This window comes from Parasteatoda tepidariorum, chromosome 7 (assembly GCF_043381705.1).
Source record: "Parasteatoda tepidariorum isolate YZ-2023 chromosome 7, CAS_Ptep_4.0, whole genome shotgun sequence".
Lineage (NCBI taxonomy): Eukaryota > Metazoa > Arthropoda > Arachnida > Araneae > Theridiidae > Parasteatoda > Parasteatoda tepidariorum.
Genome location: NC_092210.1, coordinates 76914392 through 76930681, shown reverse-complemented (window position 1 = coordinate 76930681; position 16290 = coordinate 76914392). Strand labels below are relative to the sequence as shown.

The 16290-nt window shown below is 30.5% G+C and overlaps 1 protein-coding gene across 1 annotated transcript in view; it reads left to right on the top strand.

Moving 5' to 3' along the window:
- Window positions 1-16290, top strand: part of LOC107455669 (rho guanine nucleotide exchange factor 17-like) — a 271527-nt gene that overhangs the window by 206079 nt on the left and 49158 nt on the right. The window contains exons 8-10 of the mRNA XM_043057607.2: window positions 7142-7248; window positions 10820-10908; window positions 11015-11133. Coding sequence (XP_042913541.1) covers window positions 7142-7248; window positions 10820-10908; window positions 11015-11133 — 315 coding nt within the window. The remainder of the gene's footprint in view (window positions 1-7141; window positions 7249-10819; window positions 10909-11014; window positions 11134-16290) is intronic.

Sequence of the window (16290 nt, the reverse complement as noted above, 5' to 3'; positions counted from 1 at the left end):
GGTGCTGTCAACACTGGGTACTCCTGTTGAGTGGTTCTGAGATTAACCAATTAGCTCTCTCAGCTGCAGTTTGTATACAGCTGCTCGGAAGAAAACAGATCCATAAATTGGTTCTAATTGGTACGAATAGAATTCCGATTGCTAAACCGTTCTAGGTAAAAACAATAAATAGCGTTTTTTGTCACTTTTAACAGCTTGAACATCCTCTTTTTATGGTTATTTGACTGTTGTGGCTCAATATGATTAAATAACAGTTAAATAAATACCTATTTATCTATTTTTACCCGGACATTTCTAACAGTGTAAAGTAATAAAACTCAACTAAGTTTTTTTTTTATTTATCATTATTATTGAGTAAATTAATAACAAATAAAATAATAAAATTTTGATATGAAATTATTAAATAATCATTGAATAAAAAAGTAACACACAATATTTTTTGTTCGTACTGTTTTATTTTGAAAAATATAAAAATATTTAATTTCAATTTTGTTTGAAATTTTGCACTTAATACATAAACACATAAGGATTCATTTAATATTTTTATTGCAAAGCTCATTTTTTTAAATAAATAATTGTTTGCAAAATATTTAAGAACTGCTGAGCTGTTGAGTTTTTATTTTTTATGGCTTTGTAATGCAAAACCATCTCTGTAACTGATAAAGGAAAGCCTATCATATTCAATATTTTACTAAATAATGAAGTTACAAAAAGACTTTCATAATCATTTTTATTTCGAAAAATGTTACCTTCATTTATCTACGATTCTCTGAACTTCGTGTTTACTCTTTCGGCTTTGTACTTACGACATATGTTTTTGACAAAATGCTATTTGTTCTGTTTGTAAACCCTTCTATTCATCTTCGAAATTCTTATCATTCGTCGTAACAAAAATGCAACAAAAGCATCATTTTTATTTTCACTATTTTTGTGATTGAAAACTAAACTTTTACAAGTAGATTTTTAGGTTATCTGTAAGAAATAATAATAACGTGAATTTCTAATCTCCAAGTAATAACTTGTTTCCATCAATAATCATCTTAAAATTTAATAATAATTAAAAAATTTGAAGCACTTAATCACCGAAAAAAAGAAATTTTGTTCATAAAATTTAGTCAAAATTTCAAATATGATGAGGTAAAACTGGGAGAGATAGTGCGGTCGAAGAGATAGCTATTATGGTTGCACAAGCATTTATTTCTAGGATTTGATCATAATAAGAGGAAAAGAAAGCAAGACCGGGATGCTAATTTACAATCCAACGGCATTTAACAACTCGCTCTCTTTTTTGGAGATTTTTTTCTTGGCTGTAGCTGGTCTCAATTGCATTGCAATTTTTTTTTTTTTTTAAATGTGTTAAATAACAAAAGTATTCCCGCAACAGCCTATTGCGGGTCAGATGGGTCATGGAGGATAAAACTTTCGTGACCAACGGCTTGATTGCGGCAATGTGGTCAGCACTGTGCATCAAGCATTTTCACTTGAAATCCAAGCTAGTAACCATTGATCTGAAGCTGGGTGAGCTTCACCCCGCCACTGAGGATCGAACCCCAGCTCTTCACAATGATAGGCCCGTGTCTTAAGCACCACGCCATCACGTTGTTTAATACCTGAATTAAAATAAAGTCAAAAATCATGTTTTCTTTTATTGTCAAAAATACCAAACAAGAGAGCTGGTCGCTAAAAACCACTGTATTGGAAAATCGCGTCCGAATTTCTTTTTGGAGAAACTAAGTCTAACCAGTGAATATTTTATATTACTATTTAGGAACTTGGAAACAATTAAGGAAATGATCAGGAATACAATATTATTTATTAATTCCTTTATTCTAGAAACATTTTGCTGTAGTTGATTGGTTTATCGGAGAAAATTGTGTTTTTCAAATTTAAAATGTTTCATCAATAAATAACGGGGCAGAGGCAATGACCTACAGTATTTGAAGACCGAAACAAAAATCACAATGTCTTGGTAAAGTTTCGCGTGATGTTACCCTATAGCACGGGAATGCTATATAAATCACAACTAAAGCAATGAAGAAATTTCTGTAGAAATGGGTAGTCCTGAGCCACCCACTACATAGTTCAGATCTGTCCCCTTGTGAGTGCAACTTCTTCTATGAGTTCAAAAAAGCATTGTGGGGTCATGGTATGATCCGAACAGAAAACCAATTGCATTTTGCGACTACTGTCACAATGGGATAACAGTTTCAGACGAAACTTTTGATAACTTTAAATAAACTGTATGAACAGCTGAGTCGTTATTTATCGGCTGTACAACTTAAATTCAATATTTGCGTCATCATGTCTAAAATAACGAAACCGAATGCTTCTTAAAGAGAAACAAATTTAAATCCAATTAATAAAATTTCAGTTTACAATCTGAAATAACCAAACATTAATAAAAAACGATTTTCAAAAACAATAGTTTGCAATATTAGAGAAATAAAATCTTCATTTTTCTAAGCTCAACTAATTATCAGCAAAGATAAGCTTTAACCCAAGATTTAAAAAGAAAATCTCTGGTTTATTAAACTCCCAGCAACCCCAATATAAATTCAATATCTTTTTTAAGCAATTCAACCACAAACTTTTCATGATGAACAAAAGTTTAATTGTTTAAGAGTTCGTAAAGCCTTTTCTCTCTTTTAAAGCAAATCAAAATACTCTTTTGTTCCTAGTAGAAACTACAAATGATTTGCAAATTTCAAAGAAAGAAAAATTTCATTACTTATAGTTTACTAACATAACATTGATTTTTAATATGCAAAATTCATCGATTTTGTCATCTAGGGAAAAGTTACTAAATTTGAGTTAAGTTAAATGAACCAATTTAGTTAATCGCTGCAAAAGTTTCCATTTTTGCTTTTTTAATAACACTGATAGACAAAATTTTGTTTTTTGTTTTTCAAATAATTGCCAAAGGAAGAGTTTTTTTATTTTGAAATAAAAAATTTAATAGTTCCTACTATTATAAAAGGACTATGTTAATCGTACAAAGCTGCAAAATTTTCAGGGAGAAAGTCCAAATGCAAATCTGTAAAATGGCGGGTCATGTTACCTTCCAGAGCTTTAAAATATTAAAGGAGTTTAGAAATAAGGGCTCCATAGTTTTCAGCTTATCTAGCGCCAAAACATTTGGATGGTTATTCACAATAAAAACGAACAAACATTCATTACTTTTTTATTTTTTTTATAAAAGTTAGAAACACAGAAAGTCTAGGCCCTGACTTTTACTGTCATATTAGACTTAGCCTAGATAAGTGCATGAGAAACCACATTATTTTCCACTGCCACAATAACACAATGAGAAACCACAGTAATTTATATACATAAACCACAGTAATTTATATACATAAACCACAGTAATTTATATACATAAACCACAACAAAATCATTGCCGACCAGTGTAGTTCACGTTAATGATGCGTATATTCATAAATATTTATCCTGTCACTAAACAACTAAATAATATTGTCGGCAAAAACTCTCTTGCTTTAAATTCATAATTTACAGAATATGAGTGCAAAATTTAAAGTATTACAATAAATTATTATATGCTAAAAGCTCCTTAATTTTTTCACTCGTACCATTCCAACACCTTATATCTTCATTTATTTTTATTAGTCCAATATTTTTTATATTGTTCGTTTCATAATATTTTTAACCTAAGCCCTAACAGAAATCTAAACACATGTACAAATCTTTCTTATTTGTGCGAGTGTTTGAGTGAAAACTCATACTAATATGTCTTCTTTAGCAATTGTTGTCAAATTATTGTCAATTAACAAAAATATCTTACAGCCTCACATTTAATTGGAAATATTTAATTAAGGTATTCTACTGCATACGATGCATTTCCTTTTAAAACAGCCTTAATTAAAATTTTAATTAACACAAAAACTATAAATTCTTAACGTCACGCTAACAACTCTGCAACAGATGGCAATGCATAAATATCAAAATAATTTTTTCTCCGATCAATAATATGGTTACCTGTGTTTTGAACCGTAATCTTTTGTAAATTTCAAATATACAATTAAGTAGAATTAAATATATTGTTCAACATTGATTTTTTTTTAAAATTCAGACATTCTTATTTAAAGCATGACAAAAATAATAAATTCACACTTATGTCTTAGCATTTATTTTAAAACACGGCTAACATTTTTTAAAATCTGTATACCAAGTTTCGAAGAATTCGATAATAAACTCTAGTTGTAATGTGTGTAAGCGTAAAGGGATTTTCTCAAAACCGAGGTTCTTTTGAAAATTCATGTAAAGTATGTAATTGCCAAAAAAAATTTTAAAACAAGTAATTTTATATGAATAAAATAATTAGAAATCGTAACACTTATTCTCAATTCAAAGATATATAGAAAGCTACTGGACAAGAGTTGAAATATATTTTTTAAAAAATCAAAAATTTCGTCAAAATTATCTTTTTTCACAAAGTCTGATACTTTATTTCATTTAATGACATATTTTACTCCACTGGATTTTGGTTTGAAATCATACGGAATTAAAATCTCAAAATGGGAAATTTTTTTCTTTATTTTAAGTCATAAGTGAAACTTTACGACATTAACATCCTAGTAATTGTGATGACACATTTATTTACCTAAATTTGAACAACCGATTTATTCAGTGTTCTTAATAGTATCTCATGAAGATCTCAATTTAATAAAAGATTTCCTCATCGTCTCAAGGTTATATTTCAAAAATAATTAATTTAATTCTAATATATATAACTGTTTACATAAAGATCATTACTTTATTTGCGTTTTTAAGAGACATTCAGAAATTTCATTTCAATATATTATTTGTAAGAAGCTTATAAATTTAAGTTAGTGACAAGAGTTAGATGTTTAAAAGCCAGAGGCCTCGAAAATAATTGATACAAAATAGCGAAAGCTAACGTGATTAGCTTGTTATTCAGCTTGCCCCTTGAGTTTAAATTTGCACTTAAGGATATATTGTGAACCATTTCTCACATTGGTGATAAAATATTAGCTATTCAGGAAGTTTAATTTGTTGATAAAGTACTTATGGAAAAGTATTGGATTTAGGCAAGTGAAATGATTGCAAATAAAATATTTGAAGAAACAAAAGGATATAGATTTTTTGTTATTCATATAATTTTTATGTTATTCTTTTCACGTGCTATTTATCAAAGAATATTAACTTATAGACGCATTAATTTGACGAAAGTACGGATAACGCAACTTGTAATATAAAATACGTTTGCGACGCTTACTGCGTTGCTTAATTTTTTATGGTGTGATGTAATTAGGTAAAAAGAATGGGAATTATTTGTAAGAAGCTTATAAATTTAAGTTAGTGACAAGAGTTAGATGTTTAAAAGTCAGAGGCCTCGAAAATAATTGATACAAAATAGCGAAAGCTAACGTGATTAGCTTGTTATTCAGCTTGCCCCTTGAGTTTAAATTTGCACTTAAGGATATATTGTGAACCATTTCTCACATTGGTGATAAAATATTAGCTATTCAGGAAGTTTAATTTGTTGATAAAGTACTTATGGAAAAGTATTGGATTTAGGCAAGTGAAATGATTGCAAATAAAATATTTGAAGAAACAAAAGGATATAGATTTTTTGTTATTCATATAATTTTTATGTTATTCTTTTCACGTGCTATTTATCAAAGAATATTAACTTATAGACGCATTAATTTGACGAAAGTACGGATAACGCAACTTGTAATATAAAATACGTTTGCGACGCTTACTGCGTTGCTTAATTTTTTATGGTGTGATGTAATTAGGTAAAAAGAATGGGAATTATTTGTAAGAAGCTTATAAATTTAAGTTAGTGACAAGAGTTAGATGTTTAAAAGTCAGAGGCCTCGAAAATAATTGATACAAAATAGCGAAAGCTAACGTGATTAGCTTGTTATTCAGCTTGCCCCTTGAGTTTAAATTTGCACTTAAGGATATATTGTGAACCATTTCTCACATTGGTGATAAAATATTAGCTATTCAGGAAGTTTAATTTGTTGATAAAGTACTTATGGAAAAGTATTGGATTTAGGCAAGTGAAATGATTGCAAATAAAATATTTGAAGAAACAAAAGGATATAGATTTTTTGTTATTCATATAATTTTTATGTTATTCTTTTCACGTGCTATTTATCAAAGAATATTAACTTATAGACGCATTAATTTGACGAAAGTACGGATAACGCAACTTGTAATATAAAATACGTTTGCGACGCTTACTGCGTTGCTTAATTTTTTATGGTGTGATGTAATTAGGTAAAAAGAATGGGAATTATTTGTAAGAAGCTTATAAATTTAAGTTAGTGACAAGAGTTAGATGTTTAAAAGTCAGAGGCCTCGAAAATAATTGATACAAAATAGCGAAAGCTAACGTGATTAGCTTGTTATTCAGCTTGCCCCTTGAGTTTAAATTTGCACTTAAGGATATATTGTGAACCATTTCTCACATTGGTGATAAAATATTAGCTATTCAGGAAGTTTAATTTGTTGATAAAGTACTTATGGAAAAGTATTGGATTTAGGCAAGTGAAATGATTGCAAATAAAATATTTGAAGAAACAAAAGGATATAGATTTTTTGTTATTCATATAATTTTTATGTTATTCTTTTCACGTGCTATTTATCAAAGAATATTAACTTATAGACGCATTAATTTGACGAAAGTACGGATAACGCAACTTGTAATATAAAATACGTTTGCGACGCTTANATATCCTGATAAATTTGGCCTTTCGTGGTTCTAATTTGAACTCGTAGATATGTTCTGGAATCCAGAATAACTCCACCCAAACGAGAAGTTCTGTACCACCATAACAACGGTGTCCAATGAAGTTGTCTTGGTGGCAACCGGACCCTGATGATCTCCAAATTAATAATGAATACCTGAACTCATCCGAAAACATCCCACTCACCCAATGTGTAGTGGGTGTCTAGATTACATGCTCTCTGCTGTGCTATGCTGACCGATTATTTTCAGCATTTCTGCAAAAGTTTTGTTTGTTGGTGTTGCATAAGTTTACAAAATGTGATTCTTGGTAGACAAATCTTCCAAGAATTACATTATTACTTCATATTAGCTGTGCTGTTTTATACCTCTTATTTATTTTATTCTTTTTTTTAAAATTAGGGTGGTCTTGGAATGAAGAAAGAACGCTGTTTGTTCTTATTCTCAGACATGCTGCTTATCACAAGCATTAAGAAGAAAGGTGCAATCAGGAAATCTTCCGTAGCTGTGTAAGTGAGAAAAAAAATACCTTTAAATAAATATGAATTTAAAGGGCAATGAAAACTCATTTTTTGGGAATAATATAAGAATAATGTATATGCACTGGAGCTATCTTTAACGTCTGATAGGTTTGAACTTTCTCCCATCGTGTCTAAGAGGCTTGGAATTTATTCAAAATAAATATCACTGTAGGTTTTAGAGTCTGAAAAGTTTAAGCATGGTTAGGTGCAGTGTGAAGTTCGGGTGTTTACAATGATCATCTTACTCTCTGATCTTAAGTAAAATGCGCAATGTGGCCAAATTATTTTTGAATCATCGCTAAATAGACTGACCTGACGATTTCTTCGAGTTGTAGACTGGACTTTTTCTCAAAAATATGAAACGGGGTAACAGATTTTATTATTTTTCATTTGAATTAAAATAATGATGACCATCATGACTTTTAAATTATTCACTGGTTCATATTAATGGCCTAATAATTTTTTTCTAATATTTTTAAGTTCTGGTGAACTTTTAAACATATTCGTTTACTTAATTGTTTTTTGGATACTTCTGTAAAAATTGTGCAGGACTAGGTAGTCAACACTGTATAAAGATGAATCGCAGTCCTTCGCTTATAACCCAATAGTTTTATATTCGATGTTAACCATCAAAAATAATAAATAACTAAACTACCTGTTAAATTAAAAATGAAGACAACGTTTAACAGTTAATTTTTTATAATACGAAATATTTATAGAGAGGGATGGAAATGCCCTTTGTAAAAGTTGGCAAGCAATTTTCTTTTGGTACACTGTAGAAGCTGTGATGTAATATCTTTGAATTCGGTATTCTTGAATTCGGTATTGAAGAACTCAAACAATTGTGTGGAAGAACACTTTAACACCAAGCTACGCGCATGTGCACTCTTCAAATATTATTTTCACTTCCAACAACGACAATGTTAGCGTATTTCGAATATCGTCAATAGGCATGTAGCGTATCTACCACTACAAAATTACAACTACAATTCACTAGTATATAAGACATGTTAACTCGACTCTATGTCGGGGTACCTTTTCATAGATGACGGTTGACATGGTCTATAACTGCTCACCCCACATTGGTGACCCGGACGTGATATTCACAAGCACTATTTACATCTCTCATTGCCGATTGCATCATGTTAAAATTTAAGTTCATTATTCTTGATCAGAATCCCCATCACTTGAGTAGACTTGAGTATGAGATTCGGGTGATGATGAGTGAATGGTGGGTCTACGGACTAGACCTCGATACAATCCGAGCCATTCTTCAATCATTTGTGCCACAAGATAAGGTCGTTTAAGTATTTTTTGCTGTGCCACTAGGATGCCACCTTCAGTCACACAACAATCCAACCATTGCTTCATTATTTCTTCCTCTCTGCCCAACTACAATGCAAATAATATATCTGTTGCTTATACAAGTCATTAAAAAAACATATTTTGCAAAAAGTTTATTTTTGAAATTTAGAATCTGTGAAAAATCTGATTTTTTAGATTGGAATTTTGTGGAGGCATTTTTATAATGCTGTGAAAGGTTATTTTTACTGCATAGATTATTCTGAATGGTCCTTAAATGAAACTAATTTAATTTGATCGAATTTGAATCCTGAAAAAACGTGAAGCAAAGCTTCAAATCTTTATTATGTGTATTATCTTGCTAAAAGAAATCAGCTTAAAAATATATTTAAAAATTTTACTAAAATGGTCAAAATTAAACTAAAATCACTAGTTGGCAAGATTTTACATTAAGAGCATTACAAAGAATAATTTGCAATTTTTGTATGCTTTTTCTAAAACCTTAACAGCACAGTGATGAATAACTTTCCAAATATTAAAAAATTAAACAACAAAGTTTTTTTCATTTTTTTTAACTTATTTTTTAAATGACAGCTTTTTGTCATATTAAAATTTTTTTCCAATTTCATTGTCGTCAGCATAAAATGAGCTACATTTNAAATACTGACAGGCTGTCATGTGCGTGCTGGTATTTATACAATTCTAATATGATGACGTCAGAACTCTTATTTCAGTTCACTTCAAAAATAAGTAAAAACACAATTGATTAAAGACAAACAGATAACAATATGAAATAAACTTGATTTTACGATGTGCGGCGAACCTATCACCACAGGCAGTTTACGTTTGAATAAGAAATAGAGGGAATATTTTATTGTATTGTATTCACGCTGCTCCACATCTACGGAAACAATAGATCGCCGATACGACACAGATATGTATGTTTTTATTAAACAATAAAAATAATTATATTTTAGTTTCTTAATTATCTGGCAACTGTATACAATAATTTTATAATATTTATTTTCTATTCCCTTCTGTTTTATTTAGCCTAATTTAAATTCATCTTAATATTCTCTTTGCGTATGTAATTATGCGTATGTTGGATTTACAAACTTATTTTATTTTAAGAATGAGAGCGTGTGTACAGTGAGCCAAAAAAAAGGGTCTACCCTGAATAACTTTTGATCTGATGATCGGATCTACACGTTCTGGAACTCAATCTGAATGGCTCATGGGGTTAACCTCAAATATGCTAATTAATAAATGCAGACGATATTTCAAGTTACGAAATCAGACACAAAAACTTACTTACTCTGAATAAGTCTACCTTCTTTTCGCCTGGTTCGGATTTCTGACCCCAAAAATATAAGGGGTAACCGTAATCTTGGAAATATGGTCCCCATAAGCTGGGCGCAGACTTTATAGGCCCTCGAACAAAATTTATGATGGGTCCTTTCTTCAAGAAAAAAATTTGCATATTCGTATAGTAGGATTTATGAAAAAACTTTACTTAAAATTGTAGCTTTCATACTTTCGAATTCTCTGCAATCTTTTTTTAGAAAATTAATTAGAAACTTAAAATTTTTTAAGGAGTTTAAATCGGGCCTTTTGTTTCCCCTCCCACTTGAGTACGGCCTTGCTTATGTGTTATTATATCTTACTTTAATTGGACTCTTTGATGTTACTAAACCCCAAAAATAGTGATAACTACTTCTTATCAAAAGTAAGAAATAGCCGGGATAGCCTGGTCGGTAGGGAGCTTGGCCCATGTCCGAGAGTTCGTGGGTTCGCCTCCACCGGCCGAAGACTCTCCGTGCAGTAAATGGTGACTGATGCACGTTATAATCTGTCGAATCGCAAAATTTCTCCATGTTCCCATAACAAATCAATACCTCTTGGGGTACTGGATTGGAAATCGATCATTCTCTGATTCAGGTCGAAATTGCGATCTGTGGATGAATGAATGGATGTATGAATGGGTCCGCCCTATAAACGGGTGTGACGTATGGTGTGGCAGAAGTCTAATTCTTGGCCATAGATGGCACCACTGGAAAACAAGAACAATCGCACCCCCTCTGCCTAGGCAGGCATACGTCAACAACTACAACATCAAAAGTAAGAAGCATTTCTTTCCTTTGGTGTTTCCCTGTACTACTTTTGATGTTAAATACATTTAAATAATTTTATGTTGCAAAATCAATTTAAATATTATTACAAAATTTATATTACTGCACTAACCATCATTTGTTTTTAGGAATGCTGCAGCACTATATCACTCTCTCGATACAAATAAATACAAACTGCTCTTAAAAGCTTCTTTGCAGGACGTTGAACTGTTAAAAAGTATGTATACAATGTCTTTTCAAAATCTGAATAGAAAATGTTCAAAAATGATAAATAAATACAGAAATAAATTTTTTAATTCAATTTATTAACTTTCTTCAAGCAGATGATGTTGAAGAACCTTGCGTCAGAAAATATCTTAAGGAAATATCAACTTTGGAAAGTGACGTCACATCACTGGAAAAAATTAACGAAATAATCGGCACCCTCAGTTTCAAAGCTCAAGTACGTAGACATTAATGTCCATATACATAGAATGTGTTTTTAATAATAATTTTTTCATGATGTTTTTCATGCTTAAAATCGATGCAAAATGATTCCTTGTTATATAACATGCATACATTTCTACATATTTAAGTAATGATATTTAATAAAAACTCAAAAATAAATGCATTTTTGTTTTTTAAAAATGCTATTTTTCACTAAAATAAGAAGACGGAAATAGGAATTCTTTATTTTTCCTGCAAATGAAGAATCCTTGTGATATATCCATGAATATAAAAGAAATCCTGATTATTACAAATAAAAATCCTGTTTTAGTAAATTAGCAAACTTTAAAGGTTATTGAAACTTAAGATAATAAGAAATAAGAAATAGTAAAATATAATTAAATTCAAAAACTGCGTTTTCAAGAAGATTGAAAAGAAGAAAATATAGTACCTCTTAATATGGAACAATATTATAATGTGTTTTGACTCTAAAATACAGGTGCCCTTTATTCAGTGAATATCATACCTGCCAACTCTTCCGGATTTTCCGGAAGATTTTATTTTCATATTTATAGTGGTAGCAATACTCAGGTTATTCCAATTAACTTTTTGAATTATAATGATAATTATAAATGAGTCTGACCACCACTAGATATAAATAATTACAATAAATATATGAAAGCATAATAATCCCTGCTCAAGCGAATTCTAACAGGATAAAAATATAAATATATTTTTGAATCAAATTGATTTTCGTTTATTGTTTTATAACCACTCTGAAAATCCATTCTCGGAAGGAGTGAAAGTTGGCAGGTATGGAATATACATATTAATTTTATTATAAAATATTAATTGTATCGGAAATTCAAATTCGTATATTTCATTTAACTTTTTTATACAGTCTTCTAAATGTTCAAAAATCTACTAATGTTTCTTTACCGCAGAGCTTAAAATTGCTTAACCAAATGTTTGATGCTTTGACCTGTAGTTTCTGACTTTCCAACTTTTTAATTGCCTTTTTTGAAGTTTTTTTTTCCTATTACAGGAATATTCTTTGTTCTTTTGCAACAAAACCGATTGAACATTACCGTATCATTTTATAAATTTGAACATTTTGGAATGTTCAATCAAATTAGTAATACTTATTTTTTTTTACTTACTTCGTTTTTGTTTATTTCAAATTTCTATCATAAATCTCCCAAATTAAATTTCTCAGTTTCAACTGATTCACTAGCATCAACTTTTAATACTGATCTTTATATCTTGGAAGCTATAATGAGCAGCATGCAGAAAGAACAAACAAGCGCAAAGCTATATTTCTCAAGAAAACTTCTCAATCTTAGCAAGAATTAAAAATGATAAAAAAGAATCTCTTCGAATAAGAAGAGAAATAACTTTTCCTTCCTACAATGAAATGTTCTTTTGAATTTGAAACCCATTACTACCACGATTTATTCCAGTTATTTGTTTATTTATTTCTAATTAATTGCCATTCCTCACAATGCCATCAAGACAGTTTCAAGATAGTAAGACGTCATCGCACTTCAACTATCCTTCTACTCTCAAAAATTCTACGAATATGAAATTTCTTCTGATTATACATATTGCATGCGGAATTTCTTTCCGTTCCCTCGAAAAAAAATTTCTTCTTCGAAAAGGGATTACATGAAAAACGAAATCCTTTAAATTACATTTTGAATTACCACTTTATGTTAATTTTGCGTCGATTAATTTATCTCAGAAAGTGGTCGAAGTTTCAATTGAAATTTAAGTTTTGTTTACACCATTAAAAAAGTAAATTTCATCATCACTTTCACGATAGTTCAATACGTCTGGTTCAGGACTGCAATTGAATTTTAAGCGTTCTAGTTTGTAGAGAAATAATTGAAATGTTAATAGAAACATTCAATTTGGCGTAAATTTTGTGAAATAGTCTACTTTATGCTGATAAGAAAAGTTTGAAAAATACATTGTCATCAGATACAGAACTATAAATGAGATTCTAGGGGTTAGGAGTATTTTATTGAAGATAAATTCCATTTGACAATAAAATGATATTAAATCATAATGTAGCAATCAAAAAACAGTGAAACTTGCATTAAATTCACGCTCGAGGCTTCATTAGAGAACTGAGTAGCCTGTCTAATCAAAAAGTGTCAGAAATTTTAATTACAAGACTCCAGTATCACAAAAGAGAGTTAATAAAAACGAAGATAAAACTTACTCACCAATCTTAATATTAAGGAAATAAAGTTAGCATTTCGTTTTAATGAAAAACAGATTTTCGAAAATTTACGACTTGATTTAACTTTTTAATTTCAATATTTTAAAGTGCAAACTCAATCAATGTTTAAAATAACATCATAGCAAAAAGTATAAAAACGTCAACAACAAAAAATTAGAAACCGGTATTACATATCTTGATATTTTTAATTATTTTCTCTAAAATAAGGGCACTTAAGTTCTTGAAAAAAATGGATTAAGTGGGGTTTTTTTTGTCTTTTTTTTCATAATGTTCTGTGTTTTCAGCACAAAGTAAAATTTTTAAATAAAAAAGATAAATTCTTTTTATGCCATTTCTCGCAAATAAAATGTTTCGAGCATAGTAGTTTTTATTAAATTTGCTTCATTAATTTTTCAATTAGCACTCAAAATAAGCAACAATTAACTTAGACTAGAAAGTACCCGTTCTTCTTACGGGGTGAAGAAAACATAAATAACCAATAGACTGATATTAATCAACACTATAAAACCATGCACTAGAATGAAACACATATACTGACACAGTTAATTAAGCTAAAAAAAATATTTTTTTTAATTCTTATATTTCATTAACCTTCCCGGTGGCTTTACGTCATCAGATTAAGCTACACACGTTCTTAGAAACTCCTACCAAACTAAAAACTAATTGCATTCTGCAGGATAAGGCATAATGCTATTGCTCGAGGTCAACTCCTGATGGTCAAAAATTGTCTATTGACGATGGTCTGGGGAACATCCCTGAAGATGATCCGAAGGCATACCATCGCAATTTTGATCCTCTGCAGAGGGGGTGGCTCCCCTGCTCTGGTAGCAGGACAACCTGCGAGGGAAGTCGAGCACATTACGGTAGAACAGTTTAATGAGGACCGATAAGGCGCACCCTTGATCCCTGCACAGGCGGATCAAAATGGTCACCCACCTGTTTACTGACCGCAGCCAGTGATGCTTGACTTCAGTGTTCTACTGGGAACCGTTTCTTTACGGTCAATCCACTGCGAGACGTAAACATGCATGAACTTTCATGTTTATGAAAGCTCCTTCGCTTGATGTTCCAATTCTTTGTTGCCAACGCGAAAAAGAAATTTCAACATTTCTTTGTCACCGTGTAAGAGAAATATATATTTTGGAAGAAACATGTTTTAAAAGCGTAAGTGTCAATAAAAGAAACACGTGGTCTTATATAATTCTGTGACGTCATTACCATAGGCCACCAAACTATTAACGTCATTTTACTAATGATAACCTAACACGTGCGGTAAAACTAATTTTTGGTTGATTAGAGCTGCAAGCTGGCAAATCACTTATATTACAAAATATTTATCAAATCCTACGGAAGATTCTCTTTTTTTTTGGTATGTAGTGAGCAAAATGGTTATCCGAGGAAGTTTTAAAGTAAATAGTTCAATCCGTCGTGTCTCTGAACGTATATAGGTTACGATGAAACACCGAAATCTGGAGAATGTCGACATTCACCGGTGAATGTCAACATTCACGTAGTCGCTTGGTGTATGTCCGAAATATTTGCTAAATACCCTTATTTCTGAATCTCACCGGTGAATGTCAACAATCACATAGTCGCTTTGGTGAATGTCCGAAATATTTGTTATATCCAATTTTATATTAATTTATTCGTTAATATTATTATATTTATTTCATATATTTATATTTATTCTATATTTTAATACTTACTGACGATAGATTAGAAGAAACATCAGTGTTTGGAGTATCGGGCAAATATATACCGGGCAATGGCACTTGACCTTGAAAAAAATCAGAGTAGGGTATACCGGGCAAATGCATACCGGGCAGTGGCACTTAACCTTAAAAAAACATCAGTGTAGGGTATACCGGGAGCGTATTGACAAAACATACCGTAGATTGTAAAGGGGTTGGCGAAAATATCTATCGGCGTTGAAGGAGCGTCTCGCAAATCGCCAAACAGCTGTGTGCTTATGTTTTTGTTTTGTTTTCAGTATCACGTATCTATCATTCACCAAGTTATATATGGGTGTCACATTTCAGAGTTTCAAATAAGCTGATCTTCATTAGATTCTTCTGCATTAAATGAAATATAAAGCGTATTTTTTTGTTATAGCTCCGACATAATCGTTTGTATTTGTTAACATAATTGTGTTTATTAGCCATATTACGTCTATCATAGATATCTTTAAGACGTCTATACTTGTTGAGGATTTATAATACCAGATGGAGCTGAGCACAAACAATTTTTTTTATTATTTTTTTTCTGCACTTCTTAAGTTTCAGTTTAGATTTAACCTACTGAACCACAGTGGAATAAAATAATTTGAATCATTTCAATTTGTGTAATTATTGTTGAATTCGAGTTATGGTGCTACACCGGCCGAAAAATAGGCCACCTGCATGAAATATGAGTTAACATTTGTTTTGTTTTGGTCTCCCTTAAGTCGGTAATTTATTTTGATATTTTATTGTATTAATTGTATTGTATTTATTATAGTAACGTGCGAGCTGTTTATAATGGATGATTTTGAAAAATTAAAGTCCAAACGGGTTGTAATCAGACAGCTGATTACAAAATTAATAAATAAAATTGACAAATTGTTATTAGAAATACTTCCTGATGAGACCTTGTATGATTCACTAAATCAGTTAGTTGAAAAAAACGGAACTTTAAAGGATCTTGATTTGAAAATTGAAAATTATTTTGATAAAAGCGATGAATTAGAGAGTGAAATTATACAAAGTCAAGAGTATCAAGATCGAGTAGTGGCTTATAAAGGCAAAATTGAAAGATATTTACTGAAATGCCAGACTACAAGACAGGAAGTAACGATTAATAGTGGTAACAATAATTTACAAGAAAATATAACTTATGGAAATATCTCGCATGTTGCTAACGTTAAATTACCTAAATTGGAGATAAACAAAT